Source organism: Ranitomeya imitator, chromosome 1, assembly GCF_032444005.1.
Source record: "Ranitomeya imitator isolate aRanImi1 chromosome 1, aRanImi1.pri, whole genome shotgun sequence".
Taxonomy (NCBI): domain Eukaryota; kingdom Metazoa; phylum Chordata; class Amphibia; order Anura; family Dendrobatidae; genus Ranitomeya; species Ranitomeya imitator.
In genome coordinates this window covers 99,983,232-100,007,871 of record NC_091282.1, presented here as the reverse complement: position 1 = coordinate 100,007,871, position 24,640 = coordinate 99,983,232, and the positions used below count along the sequence as shown (strand labels likewise).

The window sequence follows — 24,640 nt, the reverse complement described above, 5'->3', positions numbered from 1 at the left end:
TGTAAAAAATGTAAAAGGTTGCAAGAATTTTACGCAACTAAAAAAATTTTGGACAGGGCAAACAGTTTTACATCAGATCTCTGAAAACATCTGATGAATCTGCCCCATGGGGTGGAATTTATCAAAGTGTTTGAGACACTTTTTCTTGCTAAAAAAAAAAGTGCAAGTATAGACACACGCCATATCGGAGCTAAAATGTGCAACTTTTGTTACCTACTGAGTGCACCATTAAACGAGAAGTCCCACGTGGTGCAATGTCTGAGCTTTGCACCAGGCTGGTGAGATGTGTCTGAAGAAGGACACCCAGGCCGCCTTCCCACTGGACTCAACCAAATACCATCACCATGAATTTCAATGAATAAAATGCAAGAATGAATGAAAATGTACCCAAACTTTCTATCAAAACTGAACATCAATCTGCTGAACTCCGCCTGCTGTGTAACAGACGGCCTGCAGATAACATACCATATTCAGCATGAGAGGTTCCCTTTAACGACCTGGACATGATTTTATTTTTATACTTTTATGCAAGAACTATATATATATATTTTTCTACATCGACATAGCTATGAGGGTTTGTTTTTGCGGGACATTGTAGATCTCTGATTACTTTATCAAATAATGTGCTGAAAAAAGTTCCCTGGTACATTACACCAGACTCCTATATAGAAAAGCACAGTCTGAGCGATCTCTTGAAATTTTTTGCCTGTGGTGGGCCTTAAAGTGGTTTTTTTTAGGATTAGAAATACATGGTTGCTTTCTTTCAGAAACAGCACAACATTGACCAGTGGATTTGTCTTTTTTAGTGATGAGCGAATATACTCGTTACTCGAGATTTCTCGAGCACGCTCGGGTGTCCTCCGAGCATTTTTTAGTGCTCGGAGATTTAGTTTTCATCGCCGCAGCTCAATGATTTACATCTCTTAGCCAGCTTGATTACATGTGGGGGTTCCCTAGCAACCAGGCAACCCCCACATGTACTTATGCTGGCTAACAGATGTAAATCATTCAGCTGAGGCGATTAAAACTAAATCTCCAAGCACTAAAAAATACTCGGAGGACACCCGAGCGTGCTCAGGAAATCTCGAGTAACGAGTATATTTGCTCATCACTAGTATTTTTCTCTTTAAAGGGGTTGTCCAGGACTTCAAGGGATTGCCTAATAAAAATAAGTTATCACATATCCACAGGACCGGTGGTAACTTGATGAATGGTGGGATCCAACCATTGGGACCTGCACTGAATATTAGAGCAGGGTCCGTTTCATCTGTTGTGCACTGGATACGTCGTAAAATCACTGTCCGTCGGGCGGAGACAACACACATAGAAACGTTTTTTGTGTACGTCGGAAAACCGCTCAGCGATGGATCCTGCGCTGTCCGTCGTTGGCTATAATGGAAGCATGTGTGGAAGAATTTCCCATCAGGGAAATTCTCTCTCGCTCTCTCTTTTTACTATTGATGCTGCATGTAAAAAGATATGTTAATAATTAAAAAAAATAAAAAATTGTGATATTCCCACTTTCCGGCGTCCAGCGCAGCCCCCACAGCCTTCCCGATGCTAGCGATGCTGCCGGCAGCTCCCGTTCCCAGTGATGCATAGCGAAATGACCCGATGACGTAGTGGTCTCGCAAGACCACTACTTCATCACAGGTCATTGTCTCGCTATGCATCACTGGGAAAGGCAGGATCGCGAGCATCGGAAAGGCTGCGGGGGCTGCACGGGACGTCGACAGGTAAGACTATAACAGTTTTTATTTTTTTAATTATTTTTAACATGGGTTGTGTTGTGTATGCGTTTTCACAGCGAAAAACCGCGGCGAAGACGCATATACCATCACTGGACAGCACCTTTACAGCTCATGAAAAAGCCACTTGAAAAACTGCTGTCACCCGCCCGCACATTGTCGGCGCAGTTTCTGTTCTGTGTAGGGGCCATCTCATACTAATGGCCTAACCTGTGGATAGGTCATCAACTGTTAAGTACCAGATAACCCTTTAAAATATTTATTAAAAAAAAAAAGAAATCTTAAAATTCCAAATCTTTGTGAAACTCAGCAAAGCATACAGAGAGCAACACATTAAATGAAAGGGATCAGACGCAAAACAGAGGAGACGCTCCGTCATTCTTCCTCACCGCAAAAAGACTGTTTGAAACGAGTAGTGAAATAAATCCTCATTTACCAGGTACAATTACATGATCTTAGAAACTGCCTCGGTGCTGATTGAAGGAGGGATTTCCAGCATAGTGAAAGAGAAAGGTCAGACAGCCGCCATCATCACCAATAACCCTCCCGCTATTTGCTTTTTAAGTGACTGTTCCAGGACGGGCCCCGAGGAGAACAGATGCGCTGCCTCCGACGCACACTTGTCTGTAAAAAGAATCTGTATGCATCATTGTGTTTAAAGGTGAATATTAAATTCCGCTCCGAATTGTTATTCCCAACATTAGCCGCACACAGACACAATAAACCTGTGGAGGCCGTGACACAAGCGCTATTAAATGAGCCACAAAACAATTTTATTGAAGCCTAAAAAACAAAGTACATGGATACGAAGAGTCAATGCTTAACGCAGACATCTACATACAAGGGCCACGACCACGACGGACTATTTTATTTTGGGAAAAGGGTATAATGCCCATTTTGAGGTTGTGGGAAGAGAATGGCTCAGGGGTTAGACCTGCGGCACCAAGGCCATACGTTCAACCAGATGAAGCAAATATCTCCTCAGAGTTTGACCAACCTCCAATCGCTTGCTATGGTTTTTTTCGGTCATGTTTCAAAACAAACCTTAGTTCAGCGAATAGATCAATGTGGTAGAGGGTCTTATTTACATGAGTTATTCTTCACTGTGTCAAAGATATTGATAAAAAAGGGTCCAGATCCTGAGGACACATATCCAGTTATGGAGGAGCAGAGAGTCAATGGCTCCCTGCTCTGCCTCCGAGGCTCGGAGCGGAGATCATCAGCATCGAGCACAAGGTCATCACTTCATTGCAGTGAACAGGAAGAAGATCCTGTGGCACGTTGTGGGACTACTGGACTCTAGCTACACCCCTGCGGTTGCATCCCTGATCTTAAAGAGGACACATCACCAATTCAAAAGTTTCCAGTTTTTGCTTTTATTGCGTTCCAGCTGATCGCATGAGTACTGATTTTTTTAAAAAGTGTTTAAAAAAAATCAGCCAGAGATATGGGCCTTTTTATTAAAGAAGCACCCCTCCTCCCATCAAAATTTGTATTTTGTTAATATATTGCAGTCATCATATTATACAGCACTGTGTACTTACAACTGCTCATTTTGCCTTTCTGCCCAGTTAATTCTTCGCTTTTCCATTAGGTCTATGACATCAGTGATTAATAACTGACTAGCTGAATCTTTCTAAACTCTATGTAGAAACAGGAGGTACTTTTTCCTCTGTCTGAGTCATCACTGCAAAAGTCCCTGGTGGGGGGGGGTGTTTGTGCAGCTGGATCAGGAGGTGAAGAAGGGAATAGATAAATGCAGGGACAAGAGACTTCCTGTGTCTACATAGAGCAGAGAAAAGAGAGGAATTAGCTGAGTAGAGAGGTAAAGTTAGCAATTGTCAGTGCACAGTGCTATATATAATATGGTGATTGCAATATATTAGAAGAATAAAAACTTTGATTGGAGTGTGTTTTAAGAGTCATTTTTCTTCTCTTTACCAAGGGGAAAAAAGAAGAGGGAAAAAAGGAACCAAAATGAGCAAATACCCTGTGGTAAGTAAATAAGTAAGCAGAGGGAATAAAACAGAAGCAAAAATGGGCCACTTTTGACCTGGTGACCGGTCTGAGAACTGTTACGTGTGTTTTCGCAGGCAGCGGAGCTGGTGGAGCAGTTTGTGCCTGTAGACGTCCACTGATCCCCCCGTACTGCCCTGCCAGCAGCTGTCTGCCGCCATATCCAAGCACAGAACAGATGGACAGCAAGCATGGTTGCCCGATTCCGAAAGTTGCATATCTCTCCGCTCATTCTTCTTTGCTTGAATCCAGAAGCTGCTTCAACTGGAGCGCCAAGGTTTGGGGGGGGTTCCGCACATTTTGGTGGTAGGTATGGGTCCCAGATGGTCCTGCATCTGTCAAACTATAGACAATAAAGGTCTAGGGTGGGAACACCCCTTTAACAAAGTTTGAGCTTCCATATAAACACGCAGGATATCGCAGTGAGCGGTCTGGAGGTATTCATGCAAAGTTTTTGCAGACTGAGTGCAAAATAAAATGTGAACCGAGAATCAAATGAAATTTATGTCATGTGTACAAGAAAAAAAATCAAATCGTGGAGCCAGAACTACAGAAAGCAGAAAAACGTCAAGAAAACATTAAAAAATGTCAGTTGGACATAGATAAAATGTGACAATGCATCTGACAGCAGAAGAAAGGCCTGCCAATAGAAAGTGAGATAAATGAAGCGAGCGCGGCTCATCGAGAGTCAAGTGACAGGCGGAAATCTCCGCGGATCAGACTGACGCCAAGAAACGCACAGGAGATGAAGACCCATAAACAGGAGTCGTTATTAATCCATTCGGTGTAAGAAGACCCGCAACGTCACGGGTACAAGATGGTGACAGCGGACGAGCTACTAGAAAGACCGTGTCGAAAGCTGAAACTTCCACATGAGGATGGAAGACCCTCACTTATAGGAAAAGGGGTCCTTCGATTACTGACTCCCTTGCTAGGTGGGTATATACTGATGCACCTGAGTGGGGGATACCGGCACTTGCCCAAAATACTTCATTCCATTCTTAAATTACGCTAACCAGCCAATACACGTCCAAAAAATGTACTGCTTCAGAATCTGCTGCAGAAATTAGGGACAAAACCCAACTTTCAGCCGCGATTTCCCAGTGTAAACTGTCATGTGACTAATCCGTGATCTGCTATCCACTGCGGTCTTGGAATCAGCCCAATTACAGCGGTATTAGCTATGTCACTTCTTGCAGCTTTTCTGGAAACCGGCTGTATGAGAAGCGGTGCAATGTTCCCACTGAAAAAAGAGCTTATTTAATAAGTGTCTTTTACGTAAATTTGGGTTGGGAAAACTCATGATTTCTTTGCAGAAATGTTTTTTAAAAAAAAAAAAAATGAAAGCCTCTATATCCTAAGACAGTGTTCCCCAAGTCCGGTCCTCAAGAGCCACCAACAGGTCATGTCTTCAGGATTTCCTTAGTATTGCACAGGTGATTGAATGCTTGCCTGTCCAGGTGATGCAATTATCACCTGTGCAATACTAAGGAAATCCTGAAAACATGACCTGTTGGTGGCTATTGAGGACCGGACTTGGGGAACACTGTCCTAAGAGAACAATCATTTGGCTGCACAACTACCACAGGTATGAACATGACCCATTTCTCTATTGAGCTTCTGCCTTTATGCAGAGAAAGGACTTAGGATAAAAAATGAGCACATACCCTGCAGTAAGAAAATACCTATGTAATATGTAACTATGTAATAATACATGTAAATAGCATAGGCAGGGCTGTGGAGTCAGAGTCATGGAGTCGGAGCCCATTTTGGTGGTGTCGGAGTCAATGTTATGGAAATTGAGGAGTCGGAGGTTTGGCTTACCGACTCCACAGCCTTGAGCATAGGGGCACTTAGCTAACACTATATTAATCAAAAAAAGCCATCCTGCCACGACAAGGTGACCCAATCAGGAAAGTACCTAACTCTAGTATTTCACCTCACTATACAGGTCCTTCTCAAAAAATTAGCATATAGTGTTAAATTTCATTATTTACCATAATGTAATGATTACAATTAAACTTTCATATATTATAGATTCATTATCCACCAACTGAAATTTGTCAGGTCTTTTATTGTTTTAATACTGATGATTTTGGCATACAACTCCTGATAACCCAAAAAACCTGTCTCAATAAATTAGCATATCAAGAAAAGGTTCTCTAAACGACCTATTACCCTAATCTTCTGAATCAACTAATTAACTCTAAACACATGCAAAAGATACCTGAGGCTTTTATAAACTCCCTGCCTGGTTCATTACTCAAAACCCCCATCATGGGTAAGACTAGCGACCTGACAGATGTCAAGAAGGCCATCATTGACACCCTCAAGCAAGAGGGTAAGACCCAGAAAGAAATTTCTCAACAAATAGGCTGTTCCCAGAGTGCTGTATCAAGGCACCTCAATGGTAAGTCTGTTGGAAGGAAACAATGTGGCAGAAAACGCTGTACAACGAGAAGAGGAGACTGGACCCTGAGGAAGATTGTGGAGAAGGACCAATTCCAGACCTTGGGGAACCTGAGGAAGCAGTGGACTGAGTCTGGTGTGGAAACATCCAGAGCCACCGTGCACAGGCGTGTGCAGGAAATGGGCTACAGGTGCCGCATTCCCCAGGTAAAGCCACTTTTGAACCATAAACAGCGGCAGAGGCGCCTGACCTGGGCTACAGAGAAGCAGCACTGGACTGTTGCTAAGTGGTCCCAAGTACTTTTTTCTGATGAAAGCAAATTTTGCATGTCATTCGGAAATCAAGGTGCCAGAGTCTGGAGGAAGACTGGGGAGAAGGAAATGCCAAAATGCCTGAAGTCCAGTGTCAAGTACCCACAGTCAGTGATGGTGTGGGGTGCCATGTCAGCTGCTGGTGTTGGTCCACTGTGTTTCATCAAGGGCAGGGTCAATGCAGCTAGCTATTAGGAGATTTTGGAGCACTTCATGCTTCCATCGGCTGAAATGCTTTATGGAGATGAAGATTTCATTTTTCAGCACGACCTGGCACCTGCTCACAGTGCCAAAACCACTGGTAAATGGTTTACTGACCATGGTATTACTGTGCTCAATTGGCCTGCCAACTCTCCTGACCTGAACCCCATAGAGAATCTGTGGGATATTGTGAAGAGAAAGTTGAGAGACGCAAGACCCAACACTCTGGATGAGCTTAAGGCCGCTATTGAAGCATCCTGGGCCTCCATAACATCTCAGCAGTGTCACAGGCTGATTGCCTCCACGCCACGCCGCATTGAAGCAGTCATTTCTGCCAAAGGATTCCCGACCAAGTATTGAGTGCATAACTGAACATTATTATTTGATGGTTTTTTGTTTGTTATTAAAAAACACTTTTATTTGATTGGATGGGTGAAATATGCTAATTTATTGAGACAGGTTTTTTGGGTTATCAGGAGTTGTATGCCAAAATCATCAGTATTAAAACAATTAAAGACCTGACAAATTTCAGTTGGTGGATAATGAATCTATAATATATGAAAGTTTAATTGTAATCATTACATTATGGTAAATAATGAAATTTAACACTATATGCTAATTTTTTGAGAAGGACCTGTATGCCCGCAGATGTCAAAATAGACGGTGGCAGAGCAGGACCTGGGTCCTGACAGTTCAGACACCCACCCGATGAAAACTATATAGACAAAATTCCCAGTCCATACAACGGGAACCATGCACGTATATTTACAGAGTACGAAAAAAGTAAAACAAAACCAAGAAAATGATCCGGAATACATGGTGGAGTAAGTGCAACGTTTAGGTGCATATTAACATTTAACAAACAGAACCAAAGATAAAAACAAAATGAGCAAATACCCTGCACTATTATTATTTACTTACTTACTGCAGTCTGCAGGGCATTTGCTCATTTTGTTTTTACAAAACAAGGAGAAGTTCACACGTTGTGAATTTTGCTGCAAATTTGGCGCATATTTCACCTTTTCCATTGCAAAAAAGAGACATCCACGCTGATTTTACAAGAAGAACTGAAATCTTAAAAATTTGCACCGTATGTCAATTTCCGTGCAGAAGCTTTTCAGCAACGTGTGGATGAGAGTTGTTGGGGTTTTAGCTACTTGGCTGTTATTCCGTTAGGTTTTACATTTTCTGCATGCAAATTTACAATGAAAATCCACAACATGAGAACCTCCCCTTAGGCTGTGTGTACACCCTGCTGAGCCTTTCAAGAAAATTACTATTCAAGGAAACACCAGAGTTTTGTGTTTTTTCCTGGAGCACTTTTTCGTGCTTTTTTTGAAGGGGGCCATTTCCTGAGCTTTTTTCTTTTCTTTTTTTTGACTGCTTGTTTTTTGTTTTTTTTTACTGGTGTTTTCTGGAAGTTTTTTTTTCTTTTTAACCCCATTCAATAATAAAGAAATCACTAGTGTTTCCTTAAAGCTAAAACCGCTGCGAAGATACTTGTAAAGCTATCAAGGATTCTTTTGAGGCTTCCCATTGTCTTGCATTGTAAAATAAGCATTGTCTTCAGAGTAAAGATGCTTGAAAAATGGTCAGCTCACTGCTAAAAGACTGAACATTCGAACAGCGAGTCGCTTTTCCATAAAAATGTAAAAATGCATGTGATCATTCTTTCGAGCATTTTCTGGGAGCTTTTTCAGCCGGGGTTTCAGATCAGACCTGCCTGAAGATAACGGGTGCACGTACTCTATGGGTGCGTTCACACAAGCCATCCTGATGCAGTATTTTAGTCCAGTGTCAGGAGTGGGAGAGGAATTACACAGGAGCGACTCTACTTCTGCTCTTTGTGCAATCATCTTTAGGCTTCACAATCAACATGAAGGCCTGTGACAGCGCCCTTAGGACCTACCAGGAGAACGGTGTAGAAGCCGGGCTGGGTCTCCCACTGCTTGAGCTGCTCCTCCGCCGGCTTCAGGACCCTCGAATCTTGGCTGCTCGCCTGTGTCAGGACCTGAAGCACAACGCTGCTGGCACTGTTCAGATCCATCAGATCCGGGAACCTGCAGAAGAAAAAGCTCACAAGTCAGCAAATGTCCTAACACCAGCAAAGGGAAATAAAGCCTTGGTGTGAAATGATTGCTCCCAACCCCAGCCATCCGAGCTTCCCGCTATATCCTGATCAGTAATGGACCCGCTTATATTCTCATTATGTCTAACAGGGCTGTGTCCACAGAAAACTACCAAGTGTTATTGCAGATTCCTTTGCAGAAAAGCTGCAAATTTGTTACACTGCACTGCAAGGTGTGAACAGGTAGCGATTGAGAAGAATGAGAATTATTGACAAGCGGCGGACTACAAATCCACAGAACAGGTCTATTTATGCTGTGGATTTTTTTTTTTACATGAGAATCGGATCCCATAAAATCTCATCCACAATGCTACTGTATAAAAATGCGGGGAATTTTCAGCAGCGCTTTGGAGTCGGAGTCGTGGAGTTGGAGCCCTTTTTGGTAGAGTTGGTGTCATGAAAATTGAGGAGTCGGAGTCAGAGGTCTGGCTTACCAACTCCACTGCCCTGGCTGTTCCGGTTTTTGAGCGTCTCTTAACTATTTTAGTTTTCCAATGGCACCAAGAAGTGAGCCGGCCATTCTTCAAGAGTTTTCTGCTTGGAAGACCCTCCATAGTTTACTAGATGTCAAAAGGAAGGCGCCAGCGTTTAATTCCTTGCTGAAAGGTTTTGTCTGGCCTTGGGGTACAAGTCTGTATATACCGGTATGTAATCACGTGCCGGCTAGACGTGCGTGGCCTAGACCAATACAAGTGAATTGTGATAGCTCAAAAACTGGCCGGGAGTATGCACTTCACATACTGCAACCCAGGAACAGAAGAGATCCATACACTGATATCAAATATAATGAGTTTATTAATCAATATATTCACAAGTAAATGAATAAAAAATAAGTATACTATTAGGAATGTCTCAAAAAGAGACACACAATATGCCTGGCATAAAATAAAAAGTGATCACATAGGTACCTGCCAAACCCTAGAAAAAGTGCTAAATCGGCAGTGTGTTACATACTTATTCTCCCCACTGTAGGTGTCTATATAGGACAGATATATACAAGTGCTTCTCCCAAAATTAGAATATCATCAAAAAGTTAATTTTTTGTTCTCGAATACAAAAAGTGAAACTCGTATATCATATATAGTCATTACAAACATAGTGGTCTACACTGTGTAAAGAATTATTAGGCAAGTTGTATTTTAGAGGATTATTTTTATTATTAATTAACAACAATGTTCTCAATCAACCCAAAAGACTCATAAATATCAAAGCTTAATATTTTTGGAAGTTGGAGTGGGTTCTTGTTTAGATTTGGCTATTTTAGGAGGATATCTGTTTGTGCAGGTAACTATTACTGTGCAGAACTATTAGGCAACTTAAAGGGAAGGTGCCACCAGTTTTCTTGTATTTTGTTTTTTTGTTAAATTAAGCTTAACCCCTTAGTGACAGAGCCAATTTGGTACTTAATGACCGAGCCAATTTTTGCAATTCTGACCACTGTCACTTTATGAGGTTATAACTCTGGAACGCTTCAACGGATCCCGCTGATTCTGAGATCGTTTTTTCGTGACATATTGTACTTCATGTTAGTGGTAACATTTCTTCGATATTACTTGTGATTATTTATGAAAAAAACGGAAATATGGTGAAAATTTTTAAAATTTTGCAATTTTCAAACTTTGTATTTTTATGCCCTTAAATCAGAGAGATATGTCAGGAAAAATAAGTTAATAAATAACATTTCCCACATGTCTACTTTACATCAGCACAATTTTGGAAACAAAATTTTTTTTTGTTAGGGAGTTATAAGGGTACCGTCACACTATACGATTTACCTACGATCACGACCAGCGATATGACCTGGCCGTGATCGTAGGTAAATCGTAGTGTGGTCGCTGGGGAGCTGTCACACAGACAGCTCTCCAGCGACCAACTATGCCGAGGTCCCTGGGTAACCAGGGTAAACATCGGGTAACTAAGCGCAGGACCGCGCTTAGTTACCCGATGTTTACCCTGGTTACAAGCGTTAAACTAAAAAAAAAAAAACAGCACATACTTACATTCTGGTGTCCGTCAGGTCCCTTGCAGTCTGCTTCCCGCACTCAGTGACTGCCGGCCGTAAAGTGAAAGTGAAAGCACAGCCGCTGTGCTCTGCTTTCACTTTACGGCCGGCAGTCACAATGCGGGAAGCAGAGACGGCAAGGGACCTGACGGACACCAGAATGTAAGTATGTGCTGTTTGTTTTTTTTTAGTTTAACGCTTGTAACCAGGGTAAACATCGGGTAACTAAGCGCGGTCCTGCGCTTAGTTACCCGATGTTTACCCTGGTTACAAGCGAACGCATCGCTGGATCGCATCGCTAGATCGCTAGATCGGTGTCACACACACCGATCTAGCGATGACAGCGGGAGATCCAGCGATGAAAGAAAGTTCCATACGATCTGCTACGACGTACGATTCTCAGCAGGATCCCTGATCGCTGCTGCGTGTCAGACACAGCGATATCGTAACGATATCACTGGAACGTCACGAATCGTACCGTCGTAGCGATCAAAATGTTATAGTGTGACGGTACCCTAAGAGTTAAAAGTTGACCAGCAATTTCTCATTTTTACAACACCTTTTTTTTTTAGGGACCACATCACATTTGAAGTCATTTTGAGGGGTCTATATGATAGAAAATAATGAAGTGTGACACCATTCTAAAAACTACACCCCTCAAGGTTCTCAAAACCACATTCAAGAAGTTTATTAACCCTTTACGTGCTTCACAGGAACTGAAACAATGTGGAAGGAAAAAATGAACATTTAACTTTTTTTTGCAAACATTTTTATTCAGAACCATTTTTTTTATTTTCACAAGTGTAAAAACAGAAATGTAACCATAAATTTTGTTATGCAATTTCTACTGAATACGCCAATACCCCATATGTGGGGGTAAACCACTTTTTGGGCGCACCGCAGAACTTAGAAGTGAAGGAGCGCCGTTTGACTTTTTCAATGCAGAATTGGCTGGAAATGAGATCAGACGCCATGTCATGTTTAGAGAGCCCCTGATGTGCCTAAACAGTGGAAACTCCCCACAAGTGACACCATTTTGTAAACTAGACCCCTTAAGGAACTTATCTAGATGTGTGGTGAGCACTTTGAACCCCCAAGAGCTTCACAGAAGTTTATAACGTAGAGCCGTGAAAATAAAAAAATCGCATTTGTTTACACAAAAATGATCTTTTTGCCCACAAATTCTTATTTTCACAAGGGTAACAGGAGAAATTAGACCACAAAATTTGTTGTGCGATTTCTCCTGAATACGCCGATACCCCATATGTGAGGGTAAACCACTGTTTGGGCGCACCGCAAAGCTTGGAAGAGAAGGAGTGCCGTTTTACTTTTTCAATGTAGAATTGGCAGGAATTGAGATTGGACGCCATGTCGCGTTTGGAGAGCCCCTGATGTGCCTAAACAGTGGAAACCCCCCACAAGTGACACCATTTTGGAAACTAGACCCCTTAATGAACTTATCTAGATGTGTGGTGAGCACTTTGAACCCCCATGTGCTTCACAGAAGTTTATAACGTTGAGCCGTGAAAATAAAAAAATCACATTTTTTCTACAAAAATGATCTTTTTGCCCCCAAATTTTTATTTTCACAAGGGTAACAGGAGAAATTAGACCACTAAAGTTGTAGTGCAATTTCTCTTGAGTACGTCGATACCCAATATGTGGGGGTAAACCACTGTTTGGGCGCACCGCAGAGCTTGGAAGAGAAGGAGTGCCGTTTTACTTTTTCAATGTAGAATTGCCTGGAATTGAGATCGGACGCCATGTCGCGTTTGAGAGCCCCTGATGTGCCTAAACAGTGGAAACCCCCCACAAGTGACCCCATTTTGGAAACTAGACCCTCATGGAACTTATCTAGATTTGTGGTGAGAACGTTAAATGCCCAAGTGCTTCACAGAAGTTTAGAATGCAAAGTCGTGAAAATAAAAAAATAAAAATTTTCCACAAAAAAGATATTGTAGCCCCCAAGTTTTTATTTTCACAAGGGTAACAAGAGAAATCGGACCCCAAAAGTTGTTGTCCAATTTGTCCTGAGTATGCTGGTACCCCATATGTGGGGGTAAACCACTGTTTGGGCGCACGGCAGAGCTCGGAAGGAAGGAGCGCCGTTTTGGAATGCAGACTTTGATATGGTCTGCGAGCGTTATGTTGCGTTTGGAGAGCCCCTGATGTACCTAAACAGTAGAAACCCTCCACAAGTGACCCCATTTTGGAAACTAGACCCCCCAAGGAACTTATCTAGATGTGTGGTGAGAACTTTGAATGCCCAAGTGCTTCACAGAAGTTTAGAATGCAGAGTCGTGACAATAAAAAAATATTTTTTTTTCCACAAAAAAGATTTTGTAGCCCCCAAGTTTTTATTTTCACAAGGGTAACAGGAGAAATTGGACCACTAAAGTTGTTGTCCAATTTATCCCGAGTACGCTGATGCCCCATATGTGGGGGTAAACCACTGTTTGGGCGCACGGCAGAGCTCGGAAGGGAAGGAGCGCCGTTTTGGAATGCAGACTTAGATAGAATGGTCTGTGGGCGTTATATTGCGTTTGCAGAGCCCCTGATGTACCTAAACAGTAGTAACCCCCCACCAGTGACCCCATTTTGGAAACTAGACCCCCCAAGGAACTTATCTAGATGTGTGATGAGAACTTTGAATGCCCAAGTGCTTCACAGAAGTTTAGAATGTCGAGTCGTGAAAATAAAAAAATATTTTTCTCCAGTCACCTTCCACGACAGCGGTACTGGAGGATGTCTCCCCGCCCTAATGGGGGACAGGAAACACAAAGAGGTTAAATACCCTCCCCTTCCTGCCACCTCCAGTGTTTTTCCTGTCCCCTATGGGGCATGAAGAGGTCCTGCGGTAGTGCTGCCGTGGCCGGCGATCGGAGCACTCAGGTCTTACCTAGCCGGGCAGCCTGGGTCGGGATGTGTCTCCTCCCTACGGCGCTGCTCCCGTCTCCACACATGGTGCGGACTCGGACAGAAGAAGCCCTCACTGCTCCTCTGTACTCCAAGCAGGCACGTCCTGGGCACAGTGGGCAGACATCCTCTGCTCCTCGCACCCTGCCCTGTGTGCTTCTCCTGCTGTGTCTCCGCCTCCCCCTCACACACAGTCCCTGTGATCTCTGGTAAGCTGCACTCACAGCCTGCAGAGAGGGAGGTGACACCTGGAGAGAGAGCAGGGCAGCTGACAGGACAGGGATTAAGGTGGGGGAAGGGGGATGGCAAGACTGTTATTCACAAAAAATGCTGTTGAGCCCACTGTGTTCTGCTCCTCTGTAAACAAGCTGTGCCTCTTATGCAGTAACTGCTGGTGATAGCAGGTCACAGGGCAGTCACACACAAAATGGTGCTGCCCCGTGATGCTGCTCTTCATTCTGCCCCAGGGATATTAGACCACCCAAAAGGGGAGGGAAATGGTGATGTCAGCAGTTACTGCCCCAATTTTGCTGCTAACAGTACAGCTGCTAAATCTTACTGTAGCTGCTTGAGGTATAAAACGGAAAATGCTCCCCCTAGTGGTAAATATGTATATTTATAGAAAAATATATAATATTTTTCATATAGAAATGTTTGCAAACAGTGCATTAATACATTTTAATTACTATTTTAACCCCTTAACGACTGCCGATACGCCTTTTAACGGCGGCCGCTAAGGGTACTTAAACCACAGCACCGTTAATTAACGGCGCTGTGGAAAAAGTAAATAGCGCCCCCCAGAGTTGGATTTTCTCCGTGGTCTCGGCTGCCGGGGGTAGCCGAGACCCCAGAGAACATGATTCGGGTTTTTTTTTACCGTCCCCGCATTTGCGATCGCCGGTAATTAACCGTTTACCGGCGATCGAAAAAACAAACAAAAAAAAACGCGATTTCTTTTTAATTTCTCTGTCCTCCGATGTGATCGCACATCAGAGGACAGAGAAATGGGGTCCCAGGTAGCCCCCCAATACTTACCTGTGTCCCCCCGGTGCTTCTCGTGGCTCCCGATGGACGCCGCCATCTTCACAATGGCAGGCGCATGCGCAGTGCGCCCGCCGGCCGGCACCGGGAGAATCTTTGGGGTCTCGGCTGCGGGGGGTAGCCGAGACCACAAAGAACATGATCAGGGTCTCGGCTACCCCCTCTGGAGATCTCTCATTTCATGAGGGACCACAGGTTCTCCATGGGGTTCAGATCAAGTGAACAAGGAGGCCATGTCATTATTTTTTCTTCTTTGAGACCTTTACTGGCCAGCCACGCTGTGGAGTAGTTGGAGGCATGTGATGGAGCATTGTCATGCATGTAAATCATGTTTTTCTTGAACGATACCGACTTCTTTCTGTACCACTGCTTGAAGAAGTTGTCTTCCAGAAACTGGCAGTAGGTCTGGGAGTTGAGCTTCACTCCATCCTCAACCCGAAAAGGTCCTACAACTTCATCTTTGATGATACCAGCCCATACCAGTACCCCACCTCCACAATGCTGGCGTCTGAGTCGGGGTGGAGCTCTCTGCCCTTTACTGATCCAGCCTCTGGCCCATCAAGAGTCACTCATTTCATCAGTCCATAAAATCTTTGAACAGTCTTAACATATTTTTTGGCCAAGTCTTGATGTTTATTCTTATGTTTCTTGCTCAAAGGAGGTCGTTTTTCAGCATTCCTTGCCTTGGCCATGTCCCTGAGTATCGCACACCTTGTGCTTTTTGTTACTAAAAAACTAATTAAAGCTGCCAAAGAGGAAACAGAAAAGCACATTGCTAAGGAGAGTAAAACTAATCCCAAACTGTTCTTCAACTATATCAATAGTAAAAGAATAAAAACTGAAAATGTAGGCCCCTTAAAAAATAGTGAGGAAAGAATGGTTGTAGATGACGAGGAAAAAGCTAACATATTAAACACCTTCTTCTCCACGGTATTCACGGTGGAAAATGAAATGCTAGGGGAAATCCCAAGAAACAATGAAAACCCTATATTAAGGGTCACCAATCTAACCCAAGAAGAGGTGCAAAACCGGCTAAATAAGATTAAAATAGATAAATCTCCGGGTCCGGATGGCATACACCCACGAGTACTAAGAGAACTAAGTAATGTAATAGATAAACCATTATTTCTTATTTTTAGGGACTCTATAGCGACGGGGTCTGTTCCGCAGGACTGGCGCATAGCAAATGTGGTGCCAATATTCAAAAAGGGCTCTAAAAGTGAACCTGGAAATTATAGGCCAGTAAGTCTAACCTCTATTGTTGGTAAAATATTTGAAGGGTTTCTGAGGGATGTTATTCTGGATTATCTCAATGAGAATAACTGTTTAACTCCATATCAGCATGGGTTTATGAGAAATCGCTCCTGTCAAACCAATCTAATCAGTTTTTATGAAGAGGTAAGCTATAGGCTGGACCACGGTGAGTCATTGGACGTGGTATATCTCGATTTTTCCAAAGCGTTTGATACCGTGCCGCACAAGAGGTTGGTACACAAAATGAGAATGCTTGGTCTGGGGGAAAATGTGTGTAAATGGGTTAGTAACTGGTTTAGTGATAGAAAGCAGAGGGTGGTTATAAATGGTATAGTCTCTAACTGGGTCGCTGTGACCAGTGGGGTACCGCAGGGGTCAGTATTGGGACCTGTTCTCTTCAACATATTCATTAATGATCTGGTAGAAGGTTTACACAGTAAAATATCGATATTTGCAGATGATACAAAACTATGTAAAGCAGTTAATACAAGAGAAGATAGTATTCTGCTACAGATGGATCTGGATAAGTTGGAAACTTGGGCTGAAAGGTGGCAGATGAGGTTTAACAATGATAAATGTAAGGTTATACACATGGGAAGAAGGAATCAATATCACCATTACACACTGAATGGGAAACCACTGGGTAAATCTGACAGGGAGAAGGACTTGGGGATCCTAGTTAATGATAAACTTACCTGGAGCAGCCAGTGCCAGGCAGCAGCTGCCAAGGCAAACAGGATCATGGGGTGCATTAAAAGAGGTCTGGATACACATGATGAGAGCATTATACTGCCTCTGTACAAATCCCTAGTTAGACCGCACATGGAGTACTGTGTCCAGTTTTGGGCACCGATGCTCAGGAAGGATATAATGGAACTAGAGAGAGTACAAAGGAGGGCAACAAAATTAATAAAGGGGATGGGAGATCTACAATACCCAGATAGATTAGCGAAATTAGGATTATTTAGTCTAGAAAAAAGACGACTGAGGGGCGATCTAATAACCATGTATAAGTATATAAGGGGACAATACAAATATCTCGCTGAGGATCTGTTTATACCAAGGAAGGTGACGGGCACAAGGGGGCATTCTTTGCGTCTGGAGGATAGAAGGTTTTTCCACCAACATAGAAGAGGATTCTTTACTGTTAGGGCAGTGAGAATCTGGAATTGCTTGCCTGAGGAGGTGGTGATGGCAAACTCAGTCGAGGGGTTCAAGAGAGGCCTGGATGTCTTCCTGGAGCAGAACAATATTGTATCATACAATTATTAGGTTCTGTAGAAGGACGTAGATCTGGGGATTTATTATGATGGAATATAGGCTGAACTGGATGGACAAATGTCTTTTTTCGGCCTTACTAACTATGTTACTATGTTACTCCAGTAACTTTACAGCTCTGAAATATGGCAAAACTGGTGGCAAATGGCATCTTGGCAGCTTCACGCTTGATTTTCCTCAATTCATGGGCAGTTATTTTGCACCTTTTTTGCCCAACACGCTTCTTGTGACTCTGTTGGCTATTTGCCATGAAACGCTTGATTGTTCGGTGATCACGCTTCAAAAGTTTGGCAATTTCAAGACTGCTGCATCCCTCTGGAAGACATCTCACAATTTTGGACTTTTCAGAGCCCGTCAAATCTCTCTTCTGACCCATTTTGCCAAAGGAAAGGAAGTTGCCTAATAATTAAGCACACCTTATATAGGGTTTTGATGTCATTAGACAACACCCCTCCTCATTACAGAGACGCACATCACCTGATTTACTTAATTGGTAGTTGGCTCTCAAGCCTGAACAGCTTGGAGTAGGACAACATGTATAAAAAGGATCATGTGATCAAAATACAACTTGCCTAATAATTCTGCACACAGTGTATTTCAAGTGTTTATTTGTTAATGTTGATGATTATGGCTTACATTTATGGGTATAGTTTGTAAAATGACATCACTTATGAGGTGTTCTGCTGTTCTGGCACCTCAGGGGCTCTGCCAATGTGTCATGGCACCCTCAAGCCATTCCAGCAACATCTGAACTCTAATACGGTGCTTCTTCCTTCCTGACCTTTGCACTCTGCCTTAAAAGTAGTTTTTGACCACATATGGGGTATCGGCGTATTCAGGAGAAATTGTACAACAAACTGGATGGTCCACTTCACTCCTATTACCCTTGTGAAAATGAAGACATTGGGTCAAAACCAACATTTTTGCTGGAAAATGTTTTTTTTTTTCATTTTCACAGTTCAACATTGTAAAATTCTGTGAAACACATGTGGGTTCAAGGTGCTCACCACACCTCTAGACACATTCCTTGCGGGGTCTTGTTTCCAAAATGGTGTCACTAGTGGGGGGTTTCCACTGTTTAGGCACATTAGAGGCTCTCCATACATGAAATGATGTCTGTTAACGATTCCTACCAATTTTGCATTAAAAAAGAACCAGTGGGATTCGTTGAAGCGTTCCAGAGTTATAACCTCATAAAGGGACAGTGGTCAGAAGAATTGTAAAAATTGGCTCGGTCATGAAGGCGCAAACAGGCTTGGGGAGTGAAGGGGTTAATGATATAGAGGTAATGCACTGATATTAGACTAGCACCATCATGGAGGGCAGTATAGCGACACTGGTATAGTAAGTCGGGCTCCGGTTTCAAGATTGTCAAGGTTAAAAAGGCAATTAGACTTGTACTGCTATGGAGGCAACAAGGCTGGAGCAGCTATACAGGAATTAATCTATCGCTGTTATGGAGGTACTGAGGCCGGCGCCGTTATGGAGGTACTGAGGCCGGCGCCGTTATGGGGGTACTGAGGCCGGCGCCGTTATGGGGGTACTGAGGCCAGGGCCGTTATGGAGGTACTGAGGCCGGGGCAGTTATGGGGGTACTGAGGCCGGGGCTGTTATGGGGGTACTGAGGCCGGGGCTGTTATGGGGGTACTGAGGCCGGGGCTGTTATGGGGGTACTGAGGCCGGGGCCGTTATGGAGGTACTGAGGCCGGCGCCGTTATGGAGGTACTGAGGCCGGCGCCGTTATGGAGGTACTGAGGCCGGCGCCGTTATGGGGGTACTGAGGCCGGGGCTGTTATGGATGTACTGAGGCCGGCGCTGTTATGGGGGTACTGAGGCCGGGGCTGTTATGGGGGTACTGAGGCAGGGGCTGTTATGGATGTACTGAGGCCGGCGCTGTTATGGGGGTACTGAGGCCGGCGCTGTTATGGGGGTACTGAGGCCGGGGCCGTTATTGGGGTACTGAGGCCGGGGCTGTTATGGATGTACTGAGGTCGGGGCTGTTATGGATGTACTGAGGCCGGCGCTGTTATGGGGGTACTGAGGCCGTGGCTGTTATTGGGGGTACTGAGGCAGGGGCTGTTATTGGGGTACTGAGGCCGGGGCTGTTATGGATGTACTGAGGCCGGCGCTGTTATGGGGGTACTGAGGCCGGCGCTGTTATGGGGGTACTGAGGCCGTGGCTGTTATTGGGGTACTGAGGCAGGGGCTGTTATTGGGGTACTGAGGCCGGTGCTGTTATGGGGGTACTGAGGCCAGCGCTGTTATGGGGGTACTGAGGCCAGCGCTGTTATGGGGGTACTGAGGCCGGTGCTGTTATGGGGGTACTGAGGCCGGCGCTGTTATTGGGGGTACTGAGGCAGGGGCTGTTATTGGGGTACTGAGGCCGGCGCTGTTATGGGGGTACTGAGGCCGGGGCTGTTATTGGGGGTACTGAGGCAGGGGCTGTTATTGGGGTACTGAGGCCGGCGCTGTTATGGGGGTACTGAGGCCGGGGCTGTTATGGGGGTACTGAGGCAGGGGCTGTTATTGGGGTACTGAGGCAGGGGCTGTTATTGGGGTACTGAGGCCGGCGCTGTTATGGGGGTACTGAGGCCGTGGCTGTTATTGGGGGTATTGAGGCAGGGGCTGTTATTGAGGTACTGAGGCAGGGGCTGTTATGGGGGTACTGAGGCCGGCGCTGTTATGGGGGTACTGAGGCCGGGGCTGTTATTGGGGTACTGAGGCCGGGGCTGTTATGGGGGTACTGAGGCCGGTGCTGTTATGGGGGTACTGAGGCCGTGGCTGTTATTGGGGGTACTGAGGCAGGGGCTGTTATTGGGGTACTGAGGCCGGCGCTGTTATGGGGGTACTGAGGCCGGGGCTGTTATGGGGGTACTGAGGCCGGGGCTGTTATTGGGGTACTGAGGCCGGGGCTGTTATGGGGGTACTGAGGCCGGTGCTGTTATGGGGGTACTGAGGCCGGGGCCGTTATGGGGGTACTGAGGCCAGGGCTGTTATTGGGGTACTGAGGCCGGGGCTGTTATGGATGTACTGAGGCCGGGGCTGTTATTGGGGTACTGAGGCCGGCACTGTTATGGGGGTACTGAGGCCGGGGCTGTTATGGATGTACTGAGGCCGGGGCTGTTATTGGGGTACTGAGGCCGGCGCTGTTATGGGGGTACTGAGGCCGGGGCTGTTATGGATGTACTGAGGCCGGGGCTGTTATGGGGGTACTGAGGCCGGCACTGTTATGGGGGTACTGAGGCCGGGGCTGTTATGGGGGTACTGAGGCCGGGGCCGTTATGGGGGTACTGAGGCCGGGGCCGTTATTGGGGTACTGAGGCCGGGGCTGTTATGGATGTACTGAGGCCGGCGCTGTTATGGGGGTACTGAGGCCGGGGCTGTTATGGGGGTACTGAGGCAGGGGCTGTTATGGATGTACTGAGGCCGGCGCTGTTATGGGGGTACTGAGGCCGGCGCTGTTATGGGGGTACTGAGGCCGGGGCCGTTATTGGGGTACTGAGGCCGGGGCTGTTATGGATGTACTGAGGTCGGGGCTGTTATGGATGTACTGAGGCCGGCGCTGTTATGGGGGTACTGAGGCCGTGGCTGTTATTGGGGGTACTGAGGCAGGGGCTGTTATTGGGGTACTGAGGCCGGGGCTGTTATGGATGTACTGAGGCCGGCGCTGTTATGGGGGTACTGAGGCCGGCGCTGTTATGGGGGTACTGAGGCCGTGGCTGTTATTGGGGTACTGAGGCAGGGGCTGTTATTGGGGTACTGAGGCCGGTGCTGTTATGGGGGTACTGAGGCCAGCGCTGTTATGGGGGTACTGAGGCCGGCGCTGTTATTGGGGGTACTGAGGCAGGGGCTGTTATTGGGGTACTGAGGCCGGCGCTGTTATGGGGGTACTGAGGCCGGGGCTGTTATTGGGGGTACTGAGGCAGGGGCTGTTATTGGGGTACTGAGGCCGGCGCTGTTATGGGGGTACTGAGGCCGGGGCTGTTATGGGGGTACTGAGGCAGGGGCTGTTATTGGGGTACTGAGGCAGGGGCTGTTATTGGGGTACTGAGGCCGGCGCTGTTATGGGGGTACTGAGGCCGTGGCTGTTATTGGGGGTATTGAGGCAGGGGCTGTTATTGAGGTACTGAGGCAGGGGCTGTTATGGGGGTACTGAGGCCGGCGCTGTTATGGGGGTACTGAGGCCGGGGCTGTTATTGGGGTACTGAGGCCGGGGCAGTTATGGGGGTACTGAGGCCGGTGCTGTTATGGGGGTACTGAGGCCGTGGCTGTTATTGGGGGTACTGAGGCAGGGGCTGTTATTGGGGTACTGAGGCCGGCGCTGTTATGGGGGTACTGAGGCCGGGGCTGTTATGGGGGTACTGAGGCCGGGGCTGTTATTGGGGTACTGAGGCCGGGGCTGTTATGGGGGTACTGAGGCCGGTGCTGTTATGGGGGTACTGAGGCCGGGGCCGTTATGGGGGTACTGAGGCCAGGGCTGTTATTGGGGTACTGAGGCCGGGGCTGTTATGGATGTACTGAGGCCGGGGCTGTTATTGGGGTACTGAGGCCGGCACTGTTATGGGGGTACTGAGGCCGGGGCTGTTATGGATGTACTGAGGCCGGGGCTGTTATTGGGGTACTGAGGCCGGCGCTGTTATGGGGGTACTGAGGCCGGGGCTGTTATGGATGTACTGAGGCCGGGGCTGTTATGGGGGTACTGAGGCCGGCACTGTTATGGGGGTACTGAGGCCGGGGCTGTTATGGGGGTACTGAGGCCGGGGCCGTTATGGGGGTACTGAGGCCGGGGCCGTTATTGGGGTACTGAGGCCGGGGCTGTTATGGATGTACTGAGGCCGGCGCTGTTATGGGGGTACTGAGGCCGGGGCTGTTATGGGGGTACTGAGGCCGGGGCTGTTATGGATGTACTGAGGCCGGGGCTGTTATGGGGGTACTGAGGCCAGGGCTGTTATTGGGGTACTGAGGCCGGGGCTGTTATGGATGTACTGAGGCAGGGGCTGTTATGGGGGTACTGAGGCCGGCGCTGTTATGGGGGTACTGAGGCCGGGGCTGTTATGGATGTACTGAGGCCGGGGCTGTTATGGGGGTACTGAGGCCGGCACTGTTATGGGGGTACTGAGGCCGGGGCTGTTATGGGGGTACTGAGGCCGGGGTCGTTATGGGGGTACTGAGGCCGGGGCCGTTATTGGGGTACTGAGGCCGGGGCTGTTATGGATGTACTGAGGCCGGGGCTGTTATGGATGTACTGAGGCCGGCGCTGTTATGGGGGTACTGAGGCCGGGGCTGTTATGGGGGTACTGAGGCAGGGGCTGTTATGGATGTACTGAGGCCGGCGCTGTTATGGGGGTACTGAGGCCGGCGCTGTTATGGGGGTACTGAGGCCGGGGCCGTTATTGGGGTACTGAGGCCGGGGCTGTTATGGATGTACTGAGGCCGGGGCTGTTATGGATGTACTGAGGCCGGCGCTGTTATGGGGGTACTGAGGCCGGGGCCGTTATTGGGGTACTGAGGCAGGGGCTGTTATTGGGGTACTGAGGCCGGGGCTGTTATGGATGTACTGAGGCCGGCGCTGTTATGGGGGTACTGAGGCCGGCGCTGTTATGGGGGTACTGAGGCCGTGGCTGTTATTGGGGGTACTGAGGCCGGGGCTGTTATGGGGGTACTGAGGCCGGGGTCGTTATGGGGGTACTGAGGCCGGGGCCGTTATTGGGGTACTGAGGCCGGGGCTGTTATGGATGTACTGAGGCCGGGGCTGTTATGGATGTACTGAGGCCGGCGCTGTTATGGGGGTACTGAGGCCGGGGCTGTTATGGGGGTACTGAGGCAGGGGCTGTTATGGATGTACTGAGGCCGGCGCTGTTATGGGGGTACTGAGGCCGGCGCTGTTATGGGGGTACTGAGGCCGGGGCCGTTATTGGGGTACTGAGGCCGGGGCTGTTATGGATGTACTGAGGCCGGGGCTGTTATGGATGTACTGAGGCCGGCGCTGTTATGGGGGTACTGAGGCCGGGGCCGTTATTGGGGTACTGAGGCAGGGGCTGTTATTGGGGTACTGAGGCCGGGGCTGTTATGGATGTACTGAGGCCGGCGCTGTTATGGGGGTACTGAGGCCGGCGCTGTTATGGGGGTACTGAGGCCGTGGCTGTTATTGGGGGTACTGAGGCAGGGGCTGTTATTGGGGTACTGAGGCAGGGGCTGTTATTGGGGTACTGAGGCCGGTGCTGTTATGGGGGTACTGAGGCCGTGGCTGTTATTGGGGGTACTGAGGCAGGGGCTGTTATTGGGGTACTGAGGCCGGCGCTGTTATTGGGGTACTGAGGCCGGCGCTGTTATGGGGGTACTGAGGCCGTGGCTGTTATGGGGGTACTGAGGCAGGGGCTGTTATTGGGGTACTGAGGCAGGGGCTGTTATTGGGGTACTGAGGCCGGTGCTGTTATGGGGGTACTGAGGCCGTGGCTGTTATTGGGGGTACTGAGGCAGGGGCTGTTATTGGGGTACTGAGGCCGGCGCTGTTATGGGGGTACTGAGGCCGTGGCTGTTATGGGGGTACTGAGGCAGGGGCCGTTATTGGGGGTACTGAGGCAGGGGCTGTTATTGGGGTACTGAGGCCGGCGCTGTTATGGGGGTACTGAGGCCAGGGCTGTTATGGGGGTACTGAGGCAGGGGCTGTTATTGGGGTACTGAGGCCGGCGCTGTTATTGGGGTACTGAGGCCGGCGCTGTTATGGGGGTACTGAGGCCGTGGCTGTTATTGGGGGTACTGAGGCAGGGGCTGTTATTGGGGTACTGAGGCCGGCGCTGTTATGGGGGTACTGAGGCCAGGGCTGTTATGGGGGTACTGAGGCAGGGGCTGTTATTGGGGTACTGAGGCCGGCGCTGTTATTGGGGTACTGAGGCCGGCGCTGTTATGGGGGTACTGAGGCCGTGGCTGTTATTGGGGGTACTGAGGCAGGGGCTGTTATTGGGGTACTGAGGCCGGCGCTGTTATGGGGGTACTGAGGCCAGGGCTGTTATGGGGGTACTGAGGCAGGGGCTGTTATTGGGGTACTGAGGCCGGCGCTGTTATTGGGGTACTGAGGCCGGCGCTGTTATTGGGGTACTGAGGCCGGCGCTGTTATGGGGGTACTGAGGCCGTGGCTGTTATTGGGGGTACTGAGGCAGGGGCTGTTATTGGGGTACTGAGGCAGGGGCTGTTATTGGGGTACTGAGGCCGGCGCTGTTATGGGGGTACTGAGGCCAGCGCTGTTATGGGGGTACTGAGGCCGGCGCTGTTATTGGGGGTACTGAGGCAGGGGCTGTTATTGGGGTACTGAGGCAGGGGCTGTTATTGGGGTAC

The 24,640-nt window shown here is 47.5% G+C and overlaps 1 protein-coding gene across 3 annotated transcripts in view; it reads right to left on the bottom strand.

The window, feature by feature from the left end:
• Nucleotides 1–24,640, bottom strand: part of IPO11 (importin 11) — a 628,234-nt gene that overhangs the window by 601,147 nt on the left and 2,447 nt on the right. For all 3 annotated transcript variants that reach the window (XM_069749262.1, XM_069749270.1, XM_069749278.1), the window contains exon 2: nt 8,596–8,746. In XM_069749262.1, the coding sequence (XP_069605363.1) occupies nt 8,596–8,746 (151 nt within the window). The remainder of the gene's footprint in view (nt 1–8,595; nt 8,747–24,640) is intronic.